The sequence below is a fragment of the Xyrauchen texanus genome, chromosome 47, assembly GCF_025860055.1.
Source record: "Xyrauchen texanus isolate HMW12.3.18 chromosome 47, RBS_HiC_50CHRs, whole genome shotgun sequence".
NCBI lineage: Eukaryota > Metazoa > Chordata > Actinopteri > Cypriniformes > Catostomidae > Xyrauchen > Xyrauchen texanus.
In genome coordinates, this window is record NC_068322.1 from 20,190,249 (window position 1) to 20,209,377 (window position 19,129).

Genomic DNA, 19,129 nt, shown 5'->3' on the forward strand with positions numbered 1-19,129 from the left:
AAACATACTGTACATTTTATAGCTCATAACTCTTACTGTATGGCAACAGTTGTCTTATGTATCTATTTTTATTTCCTCTGAGGAATTTTAAGTGACACACAGGAGAAACAAAATGATACTTAAATGAAACATAAATATTTCAGTCTTGAATCTCTGCATGGTGCAAGCCAATGGCATGTAATCTGTTAGCTAATCAACTTGCATACTCTTTTTGTCAAACATTTAACTGCCTTAGTTGTTTGCAGCCTAAAATGTTTGACTGCGTTGCACAAGTTTTCACTCTCCAAAACCCTCCTCTTCCCTAGCACCACTGTCTAGATTTGTTTCAAGGGGATAATATCTTTGTCTAATTGTGCTACTGCAGCATGTCCTGCAATAAAATATTCCTCAGGGCCAGGTCAGCAGGTTGGAGGTGCGTGTGTGCGTGTGTGTGCACAATCGATCAACATAAACAACCAGAAAGTAATGTGCCATGATTCCCCATTGAGTGGCAACCACATCTAGGAGTAACTAAACCTACAAGGGAGGAGATCTCAATCCAAACACAAATACATTTCAGTTACTGTGCATTGTGAAGCATTATCAGAGCTTCAGTCATGTGAACCAGTCTACAGCTGCATATCTCTAACTGTCCCACCTCTGCTATTCACTAGTCTAATGCTTCAAATAAATACTGTAAGCTGCCTCCAATATGTGTATATGAGTCATGTGTCCACCCAATAAAATTATATTTAGATAAACTGTCATTTATTCCTCACAACATTGCAATTGAGATCCTTGTATCAATATTTTCTTTATTTATGTGTCCATTTATATAAATTCCATATAATTTTAATTAATGCTAGCAGCTAGTTTAACTAAGAGGTGTAGTGGTCTAAGCACATAACTGGTAATCAGAAGGATGCTGGTTCAAGCCCCACAGCCACCACCATTGTGTCCTTGAGCAAGGCACTTAACTCCAGGTTGCTCCAGGGGGATTGTCCCTTTAATAAGGGCTCTGTAAGTCGCTTTGGATAAAAGCATCTGCCAAATGCATAAATGTAATGTAAATATCAGAGCCACTTCTATGAGGCGCAGTACTGGACAAAAGTGTAGCGAACCATGTGAGAGAAAGTGAATTTGTGGGATCAGTTCCCATGCTTTTGGGTACACTGGGTCTCTCTTTGAGACCATTTCAGCGTTGCTTGCGCAATTTCACACACTCACGCAAACACATTTTTGTGTAGCATTATATTTGTTCCTTTATTTATATTTCAGTGACATCACTTACAACAGTATGAAAAATTTAAATAATAAATATTTTATTTTTTTTGCAATTGCCAAGTCCCAAGAAATGAGCACAAATATTGCCAAATGTGACTTTCGCAGACATTTAAGTATATTTTATCTACGATTCATCACCGTACTCCGGCGGGTCTGATGTGACCGGCGACTGAACACACGCCCACCGGTACATCACCGTAAACATCTCTCATTCAAAAGTTACAAATGTTTGGCTCCGATTTGGTCACAACACAACAAACCTTCTGTGATGATCCCAGCTGTATAATTTTAAGTGAAGAATACAAAGAAAGCAACTGATGAATAAAGTATTATTGTATATGACTAATATGTTTACATCGTAACTCTGGTAGTGTGAATGAAATCTGTGCTTCGTAATTGTATGATGTGTTGTGTATATACACTCACCTAAAGGATTATTAGGAACACCATACTAATACTGTGTTTGACCCCCTTTCTCCTTCAGAACTGCTTTAATTCTACGTGGCATTGATTCAACAAGGTGCTGAAAGCATTCTTTAGAAATGTTGGGCCATATTGATAGGATAGCATCTTGCAGTTGATGGAGATTTGTGGGATGCACATCCAGGGCACGAAGCTCCCGTTCCACCACATCCTAAAGATGCTCTATTGGGTTGAGATCTGGTGACTGTGGGGGCCATTTTAGTACAGTGAACTCATTGTAATGTTCAAGAAACCAATTTGAAATGATTCGAGCTTTGTGACATGGTGCACTATCCTGCTGGAAGTAGCCATCAGAGGATGGTACATGGTGGCCATAAAGGGATGGACATGGTCAGAAACAATGCTCAGGTAGGCCGTGGCATTTAAACGATGCCCAATTGGCACTAAGTGTGCCAAGAAAACATCCCCCACACCATTACACCACCACCAGCAGCCTGCACAGTGGTAACAAAGCATGATGGATCCATGTTCTCATTCTGTTTACACCAAATTCTGACTCTACCATCTGAATGTCTCAACAGAAATCGAGACTCATCAGACCAGGCAACATTTTTCCAGTCTTCAACTGTCCAATTTTGGTGAGCTCTTTTGGTGTAGCCTCTTTTTCCTATTTGTAGTGGAGATGAGTGGTACCCGGTGGGGTCTTCTGCTGTTGTAGCCCATCCGCCTCAAGGTTGTGCGTGTTGTGGCTTCACAAATGCTTTGCTGCATACCTCGGTTGTAACGAGTGGTTATTTCAGGCAAAGTTGCTCTTCTATCAGCTTGAATCAGTCGGCCCATTCTCCTCTGACCTCTAGCATCAACAAGGCATTTTCAGCCCACAGGACTGCCGCGATACTGGATGTTTTTCCCTTTTCACACCATTCTTTGTAAACCCTAGAAATGGTTGTGCGTGAAAATCCCAGTAACTGAGCAGATTGTGAAATACTCAGACCGGCCCGTCTGGCACCAACAACCATGCCACGCTCAAAATTGCTTAAGTCACCTTTCTTTCCCATTCTGACATTCAGTTTGGAGTTCAGGAGATTGTCTTGACCAGGACCACACCCCTAAATGCATTGAAGCAACTGCCATGTGATTGGTTGATTAGATAATTGCACTAATGAGAAATTGAAAAGGTGTTCCTAATAATCCTTTAGGTGAGTGTATATATATATATATATATATATATATATATATATATATATATATATATATATATATATTAAAGTTAGTCAATAAACATTAAACTTATAATACATAGTGAAATTCTAGTGCTTTTCTATTTATTACAATGTGTTGCAATTATTTTTTATTATTAAATTTAAATAACAACTTGGACTGATGTTTTAAAGGTTCACAAGTTATCGTAAAATTTTGCACTTATACTTCCGGAACCGAACTGTTGCGCTCTATACAGGACACTGCCTCAAATGTGTGTAAGTACATGTCATTATTTCCAGTTTTGTGGTTCAGGAAAGTTCAGTTCTACGTGATGGTTAGTAGATGGGTCAATGAAGCCAAAACAACAAAACAACATGTCACCATGCCAGCGTCCCCTACGGCTACCTCTCTGGTCCATTGAAAGGCTCTATATAATGATAGAGCCCAACAGCAGCTCTCTGCTTCATCCAAGTATGTTCTGCGAACAGCTGTGACTTCCATGCATTACAGAATTCCATTCTCTCCAACTTTTTTCCATCTTTATCACTGCCTCTTCAGAGTGCCTTTGCATACTGCTCCACACAAAGCTATCAAAGAACTCTTTCTGTAAAACAGTTTATGAAAATAAAACAATGGCAATTACAGAGTGATATATTACGCCTTGAGGGACATGAACATTTGGGTTCTTTTTTTTTAGCTCTGCTGGAAAACGAGCCCACGACATTCAGTCCCTGGGCATTACATAATCAACTCCAGCCCTAACCACCACCAGATGTTAGCCATGTAATCTTGCTCGCTCGCGTCCAATTGAGATGCTTTTCCAGCTTGTACGATCTCTTTCACTCACTCACTCACTCACACACACACACACACACTCACACATATGAGCTTGTGTGTGCACACTGTGTCTCTGTGGAAGGGATGTTGCTTGCTGATTGGCTAAGAAGTGACACATGGTGACCTCATCCAATCAGGGACCAGCGTAGCAGAACAATGAGGGATCCACCATTTAAATGTGAATGTGGTGCTTTTATCATGCTGGGCAAACAGGGTTTGTGTGTGTGTGTGTGTGTGTGTGTGTGTGTGTGTTACACAGATCAGTATCCTGGAGAAAAAAAGAGGTTGATAGACATTTAAAGAAAGGTACAAAATGGGGTACAAACTTAATTACCAGTTTATGGCAATGTTGATTATGTTAAATTCAGAAAAATTTATTGTTTTTTTGTTTTTTCTGTCTTTTCTTTTTCCTCCATTTTAATGATCTCTACTTTCCTGTTGATGTTTCCAGATGCTTTACACCTGACGTGCACGTGCTCCATCAAATATTTTGATGTAGTGATTTTGCACTATGGAATGATGTTTTAAGTAGTATTTTAATTATCACATGACCTCACCAGGGATAGCTAAAAATACAGATTCATCGATTAATCGTCATCTTTGAGCAATTTTTTAAATCCCATGATCCATCTTGAACTTTCTTTAAAGTTTATGTTAGCTTGGTTGTGTTGATTATTATATACCACAATTGAACCACATAGTTTGGACCATGTTCCTTTTGAAACACATTTCAAAAGTAACATGGTACAAACATACATTTGTTGTTTTTTCATATTTTTAATGTACCCAGTCAGAAGGTTCCCTATAGGCTATAAATTACAGCAACATGTAAGCAAAAATAATATTATAACTGAAATATACCCAAATTAATCTGAATTAAATCAGATTGTTACAGAATCAAATAGAAAGCTTGTGAATCAGAATCAAATCAAATTGGGAAATCTGTATTGATACCCAGCCCTTGTCCTCACTATGTTGTGTATTTAATTCAGCGAGTGCAGTCAAGTTATTCAAGAAACAACTATAGTTATTTGAATTTTTTATTCAAGTCTGTGTAAAAAATGTCCCAATTTTGCCAGTCCAAATAATAAGACGATATTACTTCAGATAGGGACTTTTGTTACAGCATCTGCCAAGTGAAGCGCCAATGGAAGATTAAGTCGATGGAATCTAGTGGTCGACCAATATATTGCAAAGGCTGAAAAATGTGACAATATTTGGCATTTTTAGATGACCAGCATTGGTCAAAAAATGTTTTGTATTTGGCCAATTAATTTTCTTTGCAGGCCGTTGCAGCAACAAGAATCACTTGCTTGCATGTGACGGAGCCGTCAGAGGCAATCATTTCATTTTGCCTTCGTGCCATTGTGTTACCACAATTCTAGACTGGTATGCAACAAAGTCTCATTCAGACAGTACAGTACAGTACTGATTCAAAGTTAAAAGTGTTTGTGCTAATATGTAAAATGCAAAATAAAAGTTACTTACATTTTTAGCAATTTGATGTACTTGTCATTTACCATAGTATTAAATTGTGTGATATCATGCATATCACCATTATATTGGCCATCCTGCTCTCAAGATATTGGCAAAAAAAACAAAAACATATCGTTGATCATTTCAACACCGTGTGTTCTGGCTGTGTACTGCATATTTTGGAAAATGTAGAAGGCCAGCTAGGAATTTGGTGATTTCAGAAAATGTCAATACTGTGCACAGTTTACATACTGCAAAAACTAGTGAAATAGTGGTAAACCTTTTCAAGCGTCTGTATTTTCAGAGGGCAGCAGTATAGAGACAACACACATACTCACTCAGACACAGCCTAAGGGTAGGTAGAGACAGAATCGTTCCATTTTGCCCTTAACAGCATAGAGAGGCCTGCAAGCCTGCAGTAGATCAAGCACTGCAATAAAACAGTCAGACCTACTTTCGCACACTTTAACTGAGCATCCATATACACACACAAAATTCTATAACCCTTTATAACACACATATTTATCTTTCTCTCATTATTCTATCATCATAGTCCCCACAGCAAAGTCTCCTGCATTCTTATATAACTAATCTGTTTTATGTGAGAATGGGAGAGAATTGGAACGATAGGAGGGGAAATATGGCACGCACACACTTTGGTGTAAATCTTGACTGTTCTCTCATTCACAGCAGAATGCATTTTCTGGTCATATTCAAGGTGGCTGTGACAGCCCTCTCCCAACATTCTCTTCGTATGCAATGGCCTACTTTCCGAACGAATGAGAGAGAGGTAGAGAGTGCAAGGTGGGATTGGTGTCATACATGGCTACAGTTGGATGAGCTTTGGAGAGGCGTCAGTACCGTAACTGTCCAGAGGAGACGAGGCCAGTCTTTTAGCCTGGCTCAGAGCTCTGTCACTGTGCCTTCGCATCTCCTGGCATGGAGCCCCGCGAGGCTGTTTGCCCATCTGGGATGCTGGCTGAAGGGTTTGGGGGGCTTCATGGCAGCCAAGGTTGAGGGACTGATGTGGGCATAGGCAGAGCGTGCCGGGGTTACTTTAATGGGACTTGAAAAGCAATCAATTCAATAACATACAAATTTTATAAGCAAAGTGGGCCAGACATTTTCTGGCCAAGAGCTACCCACTTGGACAAGAAGGGGTCATCTGATTGGTATGTAAAGTTACTAACAACAGTAGACTATTTTGGCAATAAACGTGATGTTTTGGGTGCATACAATCAGATATATCCCTAAGAATGAAGCAGAATGTACAGGTATGTTCAAAGATATATGTATGCCTCAGCCACAAATCTTGAAATTTCTTTAAAGATTTAATGGCATGATCCTTATAAACTGGCAAACTCAGAGACTTGTTCCTTGGAAACTAGGGTTGGGATCCTTTTCTTATTCAAAACCAGTTCCTTTTTTTAAAAAAAAATACCAGAATCAAACAATCCATGACTTTCAGTTTCATTAAAGTTTCAGTATGCCAAAGTACTTTTGGCAGGTGTTTCTTGCGCAACATTTCAGTGGCACTGCAACACCACTATTGAATCAGTAGGTTGAAACACAGAGAGCAACCATTGTGTCCGATTCCTAAATGAATGACACTTATGAACGGGTTCTTTTGAATCTACAATGGGAAACAAGCAGCGCAACCAGTATAGTCCTTTGAGAGAAATAGAGAGAGAGAGAGAGAGAGAGAAAGAGAGAGAGAGAATGAAAGAAAGAAAAGACATGAAAGGAAGTAGAAAGAGAATGCAGGTTATGGAACACTACAGAAGGAAGAGTAATCGATTAAATCGAAGGAGTGAACAAGAGAAGGATTGCAAGGAAAAGGCAGGAAAAGACAGAGGAAAAAGGTCCGCAGAGACTCATTGAGGTAAGCCTTGACTTTGGCAAATGCAGCCACGGAGATGGAGGGAATAAATATTGGACAGGGATCTAACATTACTTACTGAGAGAAACAGGGAGAGAATGCAGGAGGGGATGGTGGAACAGAGAATAATCAAGTGGGAAAACAAAGTAACCATGCAATGTAAAAGACACCAATGCACAGAGGCAAGTCCAGATTGCCAAATCAAAATTAATGAACACTTGTGATCATGTTTGACTGGTCAACCGTAACGCTAATAGTGCCTGAAAGTATTTGCTATACATTTCTGTTTTACACAAATAGCATAACAAAATAAAAGTATTTTGTTTTTTTCAGTTTCTCATCATTCCTAACACTCCTTAACCATGGTAAAATGGCTGTGACGCATGGCCTCTCATGGCTTATTCCATAATGTATTGGTGACAACAGCAATATGAAAAAATGGCAATAAGAAAAAAGTTCAACAAAATTAGATTCATTAATAAGAATAATTCTCACCAAGATTTCTGTGTGCCGCTTGCCCCTGTTCTACAGGTTTCCCACCATTTCCAACCAATTCATTTTCATAACTTTTCAGTGACCATTCCAGGCATTTGTGAATACTGGATACAGATTTTTAAAAATCATTTTGATTCAGATTGACGTTTTGTTAATCATTTCACAAATTCATTGAAGAAAATGACTCAAAAGAATGATCACTAATTGGACATCACTAAGGCTTGCATTCAAGTTTTACTCTACATAACTGGACATATAGCTCATGAAATACTTAAGAGCAGGAGAAAAAAAGATTAAATGTATATAAACAATAGAAAATTATTAATTTAAATGACTATTCCAGGCCTGAAAAAGTAAATTTCCTGAAATGTCCAGGTTTTCCATGACCGTGGGAACCCTGTTGCTAGGTGGTTGCTGGTTCTATTATAGTTAGGTCTTTAGTTATGGTTTGGGTCCCTCTTTCAATTTAAGTGTATGCATTTTTTATTTATTTGTTTTGCCATTTTATCATCTAAGGTATCATTCATGTCCATAGCACAAACCACGTGGGATGAGTAAAGGTGCGTACACACTGCCAGCGACTTTATCGCTGCAGGTCGCCAGTGGCTGGCGGTGAAGTCGCTAGTGGGTGTTCCCACTACTGGTTGCTTAGTAACGTTTATAAATGACATTCACGGATGTCATTCCATTGCTGTTGACAGCGAATCTCTTTTCTTGCCACTAAAAACAAACATTTTGGAGGGAAAAGACTAAATATAAATGGAATCAGTACATAAAATGCTTTATATCAAAGATGAATGAGAAACCAGGCGTGCTGTTTGCCAGAGCGGCTGTTTATCTGCGGCGAAAATGCAAATGCCGGTCTGTCTGGGTCCATAAAATCCCTGCGATCTCAGATACACCTTTCCACGCAGTATTTTTCTTTAAAATGTCCTTGTACGTGGGAAGAGACATATCATAGAGCACTGGAAAATTTCTAACAGCAAGAATTAGCCTTTCATCCATCTTTCCGTTACTGCAGGAGCTGAGAGAAAGAGAGAAGGATCACGTGAGCTCTCCCGTCGTCTCTCCTATTGGCTGTCACTTCCGTTAGTCGCTCCAAAGTTGAACTTTTCTCAACTTTGTCGCGTCGCTGGACACGCCCACATCTAGCGCCAACGGTCGCGACAGCTCGTGTCGCCGGAAGTCGCTGTGCTCGCATTGAAAATGAATGGTATTGAGTTGCTGTCGCGCGCGATGTCGCTGGCAGTGTGTACGCACCTTAACATGCAAAACTGTAGACCAGGAACATATATTATTCGCATCAGCACCATATTTTATTTCTGGCGTGACTGAAAACGAGGCTGTGAGGAACAGATTTACAGTCTTTTCAATAGCATGCACTGTATATAGCTGTGTAAAGCCTATACATCACTTCTGATTTTACACAAATCAAAATTTAAAGATGGTGCTACTGTGAATAAAGTCCATTAATATAGAATTCAAATAAGGCTATTTTACACCGACTTGTAACGTGGCTACATTGAATTGACAAGAAACATTACAGGTCTCTCCTAATCAAATGGAGCAATAATTTTTTTTCCATTTCTTCAAGGCCAATAATCACGTCTGTTTCCAGTCTAAACAATGTCAAGCCATTTATGTGTATGTTTGTGTGTGTGTGTGAGAGAGAGAGAGACAGAAAAGACAAGAGAGATTTCAATGGCTCCAAGGCCACAGGGGAGGATGTTGTTCGTCAGATAGAAAGAACTCTAGACAAACACTTCTGCCTTGACTGTAGTCAGCTTTTCAGTGCCTGAAAGCCATCATCATGAGTGTGCGCGTGACCACTAAGAAAAGAGAGATGTGTCGCTTGCCTTTGAGTGAATTCAGAGCGAGTAGTGTGTAAAAGATGAAGAGACTGAGTAAACAAGATAAATGAAGAATCGACAAGATAGACAGCAAATATCAATATAAGCCATCTTGTCCTTTAGTCTGGATGTGTCAAGTAAGGAACTGACGACCGTTATTGAAAAATAATGCACAACCTAGGTGGTAATAAGACCATCATCAATTATTCTGCCTATACCATGATTACAAGACATTTTCAGGTTTTTGTCCAAAATATTCTGACATCCCACATGGCTCATACCTTTATTTTATTTCCTAATGAGATAGGGCGTGTGTGATTACCTGTGTCTGCCAAAGCTCTCATGAGCTGTGTTCGTCAGTAACATCCTTCAAATTGCCAAGCTGTTTGCTTCACTACTCTTCTCAGTAGCAAGGTGGTAGCATTGTTATACTTGCATGTTGCCTTTCAGTTGCAAAACTATTGTACTGATTTAGTCACAGGGGTGCACTTACATCAAGGTTCTGTGTCTTATTAGCGAGTGTCTATGTATGGCCGTATGTGTGTGAATGTTGGTGAGGCCGAGCGATCAAGCAAATGAGATCACGAGGGTGCTTTCCACTGAAATGTAAATAAATTGCGGATATTATAAAAAAAATGTGTCATTCTTATCCGATTTGTTTGTCCAATCAATGTCTTTGTTTTGTTTGTTTATTTTGCTTTGGTAGCCTTTAAAGTTCTGTTAAATAAATGAAATAATTGTGACATGAAACTGTTATGCCATCATGAGTGATGCAGTACCTCTCCTACATACAAATACATTTTGACCCTGAAACATACAATACAACTGTATACGGCAAATCATGGAGGTTCAACTGATTTGGTAGGGTCATTTTGTTTGTGTGTGTTTGCGAACCAGTGGCTCACCAGCAGGTCGCTCCTTACACTAGTTAAATCATCCCTTTATCTTCCAGCAATTTCTGGAATTAAACTGTCCTCTGTATGAGCTGGAGGAATTTCTCTCCTCCCTCGCTCTTTCCTGTCTTCCTTCCATTTCGTTTATATGTCATGCTCTAGGTTAATAGCAGATGTGAGGAACCACTCAGATAGGTCAAGGGTCAAAAGTTACAGATTTCCCACAGTGTGTGAACATTAATTTTGGTAAAAATGACTTGTCTGCTGAAGATGGAAACTCAACCAAATGAGAACATACAGCAAACAGAATCTCACCAGACAATAAACGTATTTCAAGAATTTAGATCAACTACATAATTTTCCACACAAGTCAATGCAAAACAAACTCAACGCAGTGTTCCCTCTATATGCATTCAGCAGTGGCGCACACATGCAACATAACGCTTGCTAGCCCTAGTCAGCTGTGCACTTTTTACACTGCACACTGTTGAATGGGGCTGGCATGAAATGAAAGGTACCCCCTCACCAGGAGTGTGTCCTGTAACGAAGAAGCAGGATACCCGCAGGGTCTGAAAATCAGCATGGGATTGCAGGTATTGTGAACAAATGTAATGTTTCCCGTATGTTCCGGATTCAGAATGCGGGGAATTACCACACACTTTTATACACTTTGACATGTAGCTGCGAACTGGAAAACCAATCCATACAGATTAACAAATAAATAATCTTGTGTTTGAACTTTAATTCCAGAATCTGCACTTCCACATCCCTCTCTCGTGCGCCTCACTGAACGCTTGTGGAGTTTCGTGTAAGCGCACGAAAAAAAGAAAGTCAAATTTGTTGCATATTTACTGAACTTAAGATATGAAGTGCGAATGGCGTTGTACTGCATCGCTGTAAGCTGAGCCGGGGTTGTAACAATGGGGGAGTAACAATGACATACATTTGAACTAACATTCTGCCTAACATATCCTTTTGTGTTCCACAGAAGGGAGAAATTCATACAGGCTTGGGGGTGAGTAATGACAGAAATATAATTTATGGGGTGAACTGCTCTTCAACTACCGATTAAAGTCTTTGTTAAAGGTATCTGTCAAGAACACCAACATGATTGCATCACATCTTGCTGAGAAACAAGTTATTGAAGCAGAGGACCATAATTAGGCAATATAGCTTCTGAATAAAACTAGAGTTAAGAATTGTAACCCCTGTGACATTTAGGTAAGTTTGTTGTAAATGTACAGATGTTTTAGTAAATTTTACCCCCAAAGACCTTCAAAAGTCCCCAGTAAACACACACATGGCAAGGCGAAAATGAATAACACATCTATGATTCTAAGGTCATTTTAAGCTTAAGGGAAACACTGTCAATACAAAAATGGACACCTCTATGATAGTCTACTATCCTATGAATAAAAAGTTAAATTAGAGTTTTCATCCCATGTGTTAAAAAGAACAAAATCTTCACTTCGGTGAAAATTGGCACAAAATATAAATGTAAAAGGAAGCTGTAGCCACTAGGGAAGCCACTTTGGCTCTTTTGTTCAATGCAATAAATTAGTTGTGGTTTAGAGCATGCAAATATGCTTTAATGATCCTCATGTTTGCTTGCATTCACCAACTTTTCAACACACAAATCCAGGACGCTTGGGCATTTTCATATATTCAGTATATCAGTATATATTTTCCATCATGCACATGTCTCCACCTCAAGCGAGCACGCTGATGTTTTTTTTGTTTGTTTGGTTTTTTTTTGTGCACATTTTGGTGTTTCCATCCAGCATTTTTTTTTATGCGATATAACAAAATGTACAAAAAAATATGTGGATGGAAACCCAGCTATAAAGACTTGGGCCAGTAAGCAACCTCCTATTAACCGCAAAGCAACATGCTAACAACCACCAAATTCTTTCTAGCAAGTCAGTCCACTGTCGGCCATCTTTGTAACGCTCTCGAGAGGTTATTTCCAGTCATAACAGTGCAGCTCCTATCTACTTGTATGGAGAAACACCAAAATCTCAAACACGGTTGGTCAAGATTACAATCAAAGAACATATTTCAAATCAGCAATAAAATCTGAAAATACTGGTATCATAAACTGTGATTATTTACCTCATATTATTCTAAAAAACGCAATTTTCCCACCTTGTATAGTTAATGCGCATGCGCTTTCAAAAGTTGACTGACCGGAGATGTCTGTATCTAAAAGGTAATTGGCTCTTTTAACTGTAAGGCAGGACGTCCTTTCTACATGACCATTGGCCGTTCAGAGCTCCATGGTTGAGCGTTCCAATTTCTACAATTTATTTTAATAGAAGTGGGCCTTCTCTGCTAAATAATCTCTGCAACAACTCAGAGCAAGGAAAACACACAAACTGATAAGATGTATACCTTAAATACACTGTCTAAGTCGCTTTGGATAAAAATGTCTGTTAAATGCATAAATGTTAATGTAAACTGAAAAGTATTTTGAAAAGTGCCCTGGTAGCCATCATAAACGTCCTGTAATAGTGGTAGCTGGCGAGTTTTACATGTGCCATCACAGCACACATTTTCATCAGAAAAACTAGTTTATTTTTTACATGAATCGTATGTGCAAAAAAGACAACTAAATCCTATGTATCGCTAACATCCCCTCCCACTGATCCTCCAACACGGCATAAAGGTGAGACAGAAATTCAAGTTCAGTGAACCCCATACGGCCCACACTGGAACTCTGATATGCCCCCTTTGTGGTCCACACACACAATAAGAGCTTCTTTGTGTCCTGGAGGATTTCTGGAGAGTTCTCTGATCTAAAATTAAGTTAGCCTGTCAAATGACTTCACTTTATTGCAAAACAAAAAGCTAGAATCAACAATGCTGAAAACCGCTGGCAGTTGAAGTGGCTTATGACAGGCAAAAACGTAAACTGCACTGTTGGGGATTTAAGGGACAGGTGTTTCATATTCTCACTAAATGTGTGTGTAATTTTTCTCTGGCAGAGAGGTGAGCGGCTTATCATGTAGTGAAAAGAGAGATTAACAAGTATTCACTCGCTGGAAAGCGAGCCAGCTGGATGCTGCCCATCTACCTTCTTACATATACTGTATATGTGTGTGTGTACTGGGAGACTGATAGCAACACCTTGTCACAGAAGTGCTAGTCCAAGCTTCTGTTGAAACCGCTTGTCAGCCTACTCACCTAGACTTCGCTAGAGCGGAGCACTTCTATACTCCAATAAGTTGACGCCGAATCGTGTCAAAGCTCATTACCATAATGTTGCCTGCACTTGAACATTCCTCTGACACCCACGCCGCCAAGAGATGCTGGTTGCCATAGAAAATGAATGACTTCCATTCGATTTGACACTCTCAACGCCTCTGGTCTGAACGCACCATTACGTTTTTTCATCATGCGCAGTAAGAGCGTTTAAGCGTTTTCAAAATTTTCAGTGTGGGAGGGTGTTTCAAAAACACCATTTTCAGTTTTATTTACATGAAAACACTGATTAATTGCGCACAATACACCGATTGACATTTTTTGAAAAAGTAGCCTAAATAGGGATCATATTTTATATATTTTTGTTAAACTAAGCTTATTACAATAGATTAATCCTAAACTAAAATGTAAATATAACTTTTTCCATGTAAATATTTTGCGATGTGTTTTTCTCCCTATTTTGATGTCCTGTCAGCAAATGTGCCTCAAATGTATCCCTATGTTATAAAGACAGGCTAACACAAAATATCACATATAAACAGCGTTGAGAGGAATTTTGAGGAAAATGTTGAGTAAAAAAGACAGAGGGAAATTCTCACCGCCAAACAAGCGCCCATCAACCGTTAGGAGTTTAAGGCGAGCGGACGTAAATGGGACAGCAACGTCTGTGAAGAGCTCGCGCTCTGCTGATAAAGCGCGCGCATCAAACTATCCTCCTGTCTTCGCGCCCTACAACATTGCGCTTTAAGTGAATTATGTGTCCTGCGCGTGCTCTAATCTGATTTCAGCAACATATGCCACGTAACAAATCCAATTTGAAACAAGCCAGATAGAGAGGGAGAGAGAATGAGGAAGGGGAGTCAGTCTCATTGCGCATTCCGATGCCGTTTATAAGCAAAGACTGAGCGGCACATGTTTTCAATACTGTGCTTGTGCCATTTCAGTTACATGCCTCTTACATGCACGAGCTGACACAGCGCTGCGGATCAGAAGTATGCAATGTAAAACAATGCCACTGATATTCAATATGCTCGTGGCCTACTTCTGTACCCCTCATAAACGACATAAGAATCACCATGTATTTAAATAAATGCGGTTGGGCGTACACATACAAAAACCCAAGTTATTTTTGTTGCATATATACGGACAATCAGACGTGATACAAAGTGGCTTACAATTGAGAACTGCCTTCGAAAACATTATTTAAGATCAGATAAGCTTCGTTATCACACGCATGGTGCTATATCACCCATGCACCGCAGATCAGCAAATAACAAAACTCTCACTCTGAGACGTCATTAGGACTGTCCGATTACGGAGTGATACACCCAACGTGTCTATTCCCCCAATGCATTTTAGTAGCGGCACATTCGATGCTTTAATTCAAATAAAAAACAACATAAACACCATCAGCCCCGTTATCTCTCTGATGGCTGATAACACGCCGCGTGCCCTATTTGGACGCTCGCGCAAACATGCTATAGCATGAGAAAACAATGAAGCACTCACATCCTCTCTCCCGCGCCAAACAATCGTCCCTCCGCCATAATTTCGGGGATAAAATCCAAATTGTAGGACGAAGTCATGTTCAGCCTGACCGTGATTTGTCCCGACTGGATTTTTAACGCCCGCCTTCCGCGCGAGCCTGCCGAGTTTGGGCGCGCGAGACGGAGAGGGACAGGTGCAGCAGCGCGAGCAGCACTGACTGGGGACACACACACACTCACTCACACTGCTCTTGTCACATTCTTTTCCTCTCACTCATTAGTGTTTTTTGTTGTTTTTTTTTTTTCAACAATCCCTTCAGAAAATCCCTTCTCCCGAGACAGTAAACGCTCCGGAGCGTCAAGCACCGGGGACAGAGAGAGACGTGGTTGCTCGCTGCACCAGCGAGATTTTAACCAGTGCATTTCTGTGAAACGATGGTAAGCAACCGTTCAACTCGTTGCTTACCATCGTAATCAACGTAAATCAACGTAAATGCAAGCAATCATGAAAGCAAACGATGCTTCGAGAAATCAAGGAAAACTTTGCCCAACATGAAAGTTTTGGCATCGTTTAGTAATGCCATTATTTTTTCTTTCTAACCGCCCCCCCCCCCCTATTAAATGTAGATTTTGTATTATGCTGAATGTCTGAGCTACATTTGTATGTACAATAAAAGTGGATGGGGACTGGGCCTGTCAAAAAACCCACCATAATAAAATGAGTCCTTGTTGTGACTAATGCACTATATTCCAAGCAAGGGTGTATGTTTGTTTTTAAAGTTGGCAGGGACATATTGCAAGGATAAGATTCAAAATGTTTCTATTAAGAGAATGCAAGGAAGTCTGGTAATATATAGGCAAAATAACATTAATACCTCACATTAGTCTAATTTCTTAGTCCTCTGTACCACCAAATGAAATATTACCCTTTTTTATTTAGAATCTCTAAAGAGGAAACTAATTAAGAACTGACCCCTATATAGGGCTGCACGGTTAGAAGGAAAAATGTCATATGCAAACTTAAATTGTAATTCGGTTACTGTACTGATTACTTCGCTAGGAAAGTATTCACATTACAATTACTTAAGTTTCTAAAACACTTCAGAAACATTTGTTTTTCAGCTAAACAGATTTAAAATAATGTTGATTTCCACCTTGTTCATTGTTGCACATCCTTCAGCTGTCAAGGAAACACAAACAGACATCCGTATGAACATGTTTGAAATGTTTTACACATAAATAATATTATGTTAGAAAATGTGTAACCAGGGCTGGACTGGTAATCTGGCATACTGGGCATTTTACCAGTGGGCCGACGCACTTTGGGGCCAATCAGGGGCAGACTGGCCATTGGGATAACAGAGCGTGCCGGTGGGTCGACCGCGAAACGTGCCGAATGGGCCACGATAAGCAAAAATGAGCCGCCACGTTATGCAGAACGGACCACAAAACGGCGCCGGGATAATCAGAAGAGGTCAGCCTGCCCAGTAGGTGGCGATATGCACAAAAAATGTGAATAGCCAAAAACCAACAAAGAAGAATATGAAAGTGGAGATTTATAGTTCAAAAAAGGACTTAAAAATTTATCTGTTTCTTACCCACACCAATCATATCACTTCTGAAGATACAGATTAAACCCCTGGAGTCGTATGGATTACTTTTATGATGCCTTTTATTGTGTGCTTTTAAAGGTTTAAAAGTTTTGGTCATGGGGCCTGGGTATCTCAGCGAGTATTGACACTGACTACCACCCCTGGAGTCGCGAGTTCAAATCCAGGGCATGCTGAGCGACTCCTGCCAGGTCTCCTAAGCATCAAATTGGCCCGGTTGCTAAGAAGGGTAGAGTTACATGGGTTAACCACTTCAGGGTCACTATAATGTGGTTTTGCTCTCGGTGGGGTGCGTGATGAATTGTTCATGGATGCTGCGGAGAATAGCGTGGGCCTCCACACGCACTACGTCTCCACGGTAACAGTTACTAATTATCAGTTTACACACAAGACTGATGTCAACATAATTTTGTTTTAAATGAGAAGCAAATGAGATTTCAGAAGTTTTCTCATTTTGTGTTTCATGGAGAGAAAAACAAACAGTACTAACAGGCTTGGAACGACATAAGTGAGTAAATGATGACAGAATTGGCATTTACCAGGTTAACTATTCCTTTAATTCTTGAAATAAAACATGTATTGCAACAAAATATGTTCTGATAATCCTTGAATAAGACTTACCGTAGTGGTTATGGGCACCATATATGTATATATTGCACTGGCCTAAACTAAAATCAGGTTAAGATATAGAGGAACTATTAGATATTGAAGATTTGCTGCATCAATGTATTTATATCAAGCAGTGTATGCAGTACAAAATGTGTCCCTGTTTATTGTGCTCATCTGTTCATGCGTATTAAAGAGCGCATTTTCTTTTTGTTCTCCCCTCGCATGCCCTCGGGGGAAGGGGGTCTCGAGCTGCTGCTTTACAGAGAACATGCAGGAAATAGGTCATGGGAAACACACTCATGCTTAATACATATACACACAGATGATAGTGAAGAAGCCAGCTGTGTCCTTCATGTAGCACATGACCACATTATATCGAGTAAAATGATTTGGGGATATACAACCTAAATTAGGAGCCATTTCTTTTCAGCTTATGCAATTAAATTGTCCGTGGTAGTTAGATAACTTATTCAGCCAAAAGTGTCAGAGCAAAACAAAACTCCAAAATGGTTGTCTTTAAAGACCAATTGTAATGAAGAATTTTAGATGTTGTTAAAAAGCACTTGCATTAAATAAAATTGCAATAAGCAGCAACAAATCTACGCATGGCCAACTTAAACTGGAAGAAAGAAGTTAACAACTTGTATTCTTAAACGAAACACATGCTGTGGTCTTTTATGACCTACAATGCAGCTTAACCCACACATAGCCCACACTAACGATCCATTACACATACAAACACTGTAAAGTAAGTGCATGAGATGGAGATCAAAAGAGAATGCTAGGATAAACAATCAATATTCCCTCTAACTGAAACATCCACAGGAGCATTATAGACAAAAACGAAACACGTTCTCCCACCCATGGCATCAAAAACTGACGATTGTGCAAGAGCCGAGTGTGTCAATCAATTGGCTCTCACATGTCTTGTGTCACGTGACCGGTTGTGATGGGCTCAATTTCGGATGTACATCATTGATTGGGAGATCGGATCATTTTACTGACTTGGATCTTTGAGTCTCCTTCAGCAAAATGAACGTATCTTTATTCAAGTCATTTCATTCATTTGAGCAGAATTAAATGAAAATGTTACATTTTCAATTGCCAAATCCTCCCAACACGTCTACTTACGCAAACTTTGATAATATTCCGGATAAGGAAACAATTATAATGCAGCCAAGGACAAATTACGAGAAACATAAATGATTAGTTCACCTCTCGAGTCTTCTTGTCCGTGTCATTCGTTCTTTTGTCACGTGACAGCCGTATACGCTATGCATTGCTCACACAGGAAACAGAAATGTTTAGTTCACCTCTCGAGTCTTCTTGTCCAAGAACGAACGACTCGGACCAGATGTACGAACAACTCGGACGAAAAGAGTTGAAAGGTGAACTAATCATTTCTGTTTCCTGTACAGCGCCTATGGGGTTTTCACGTAACAAATGAACAGAGGTTGCGCAATGCGCATGTGCGGTCAACACAAAATGAACGAATCGCTCTCTGAGACTATTTGTTATTCTGAGTCACATAAAACATTCGTTCAATATGAACGAATCATTCATGAACGACCCATCACTAATTTACATGAACTTTAGGAATGAGACGTGCCGGTAGAATCAGGATGGCACAGGATCAGGATGCCTTCATGGAGGATGAATATTTTCACTGATTAAAACCTTCAGTTTCACGCTGCTACTCGAACAATGCATTCGTAAAGTTTGGAATATTATCATAGTGCATTTTTAGAAATCTTGATTTGCTTGTTACATATTTTATCTTGCTGAGAACTGGTTAGGTTTAGGCATAAATGTGTGGTTGTGTGCTTAAAAATATCTATAAATAGTGTAATGTATATCAAAGTGTCTCTTTCATGTTTTATATTGTTGATAATTGGTTAGGTTT

The 19,129-nt window shown here is 39.6% G+C and overlaps 1 protein-coding gene across 20 annotated transcripts in view; it reads right to left on the reverse strand.

Moving 5' to 3' along the window:
• Window positions 1-19,129, reverse strand: part of LOC127638727 (CUGBP Elav-like family member 2) — a 200,402-nt gene that overhangs the window by 83,878 nt on the left and 97,395 nt on the right. For 3 of the 20 annotated variants that reach the window (XM_052120401.1, XM_052120396.1, XM_052120386.1), the window contains exon 1: window positions 15,030-15,138. The exons of the other annotated variants lie outside the window; for them this stretch is intronic. In XM_052120401.1, the coding sequence (XP_051976361.1) occupies window positions 15,030-15,106 (77 nt within the window). In that variant the 5' untranslated portion in view covers window positions 15,107-15,138. Of the gene's footprint in view, window positions 1-15,029; window positions 15,139-19,129 lie in introns of those variants that run through there. 20 annotated transcript variants of the gene reach the window in all.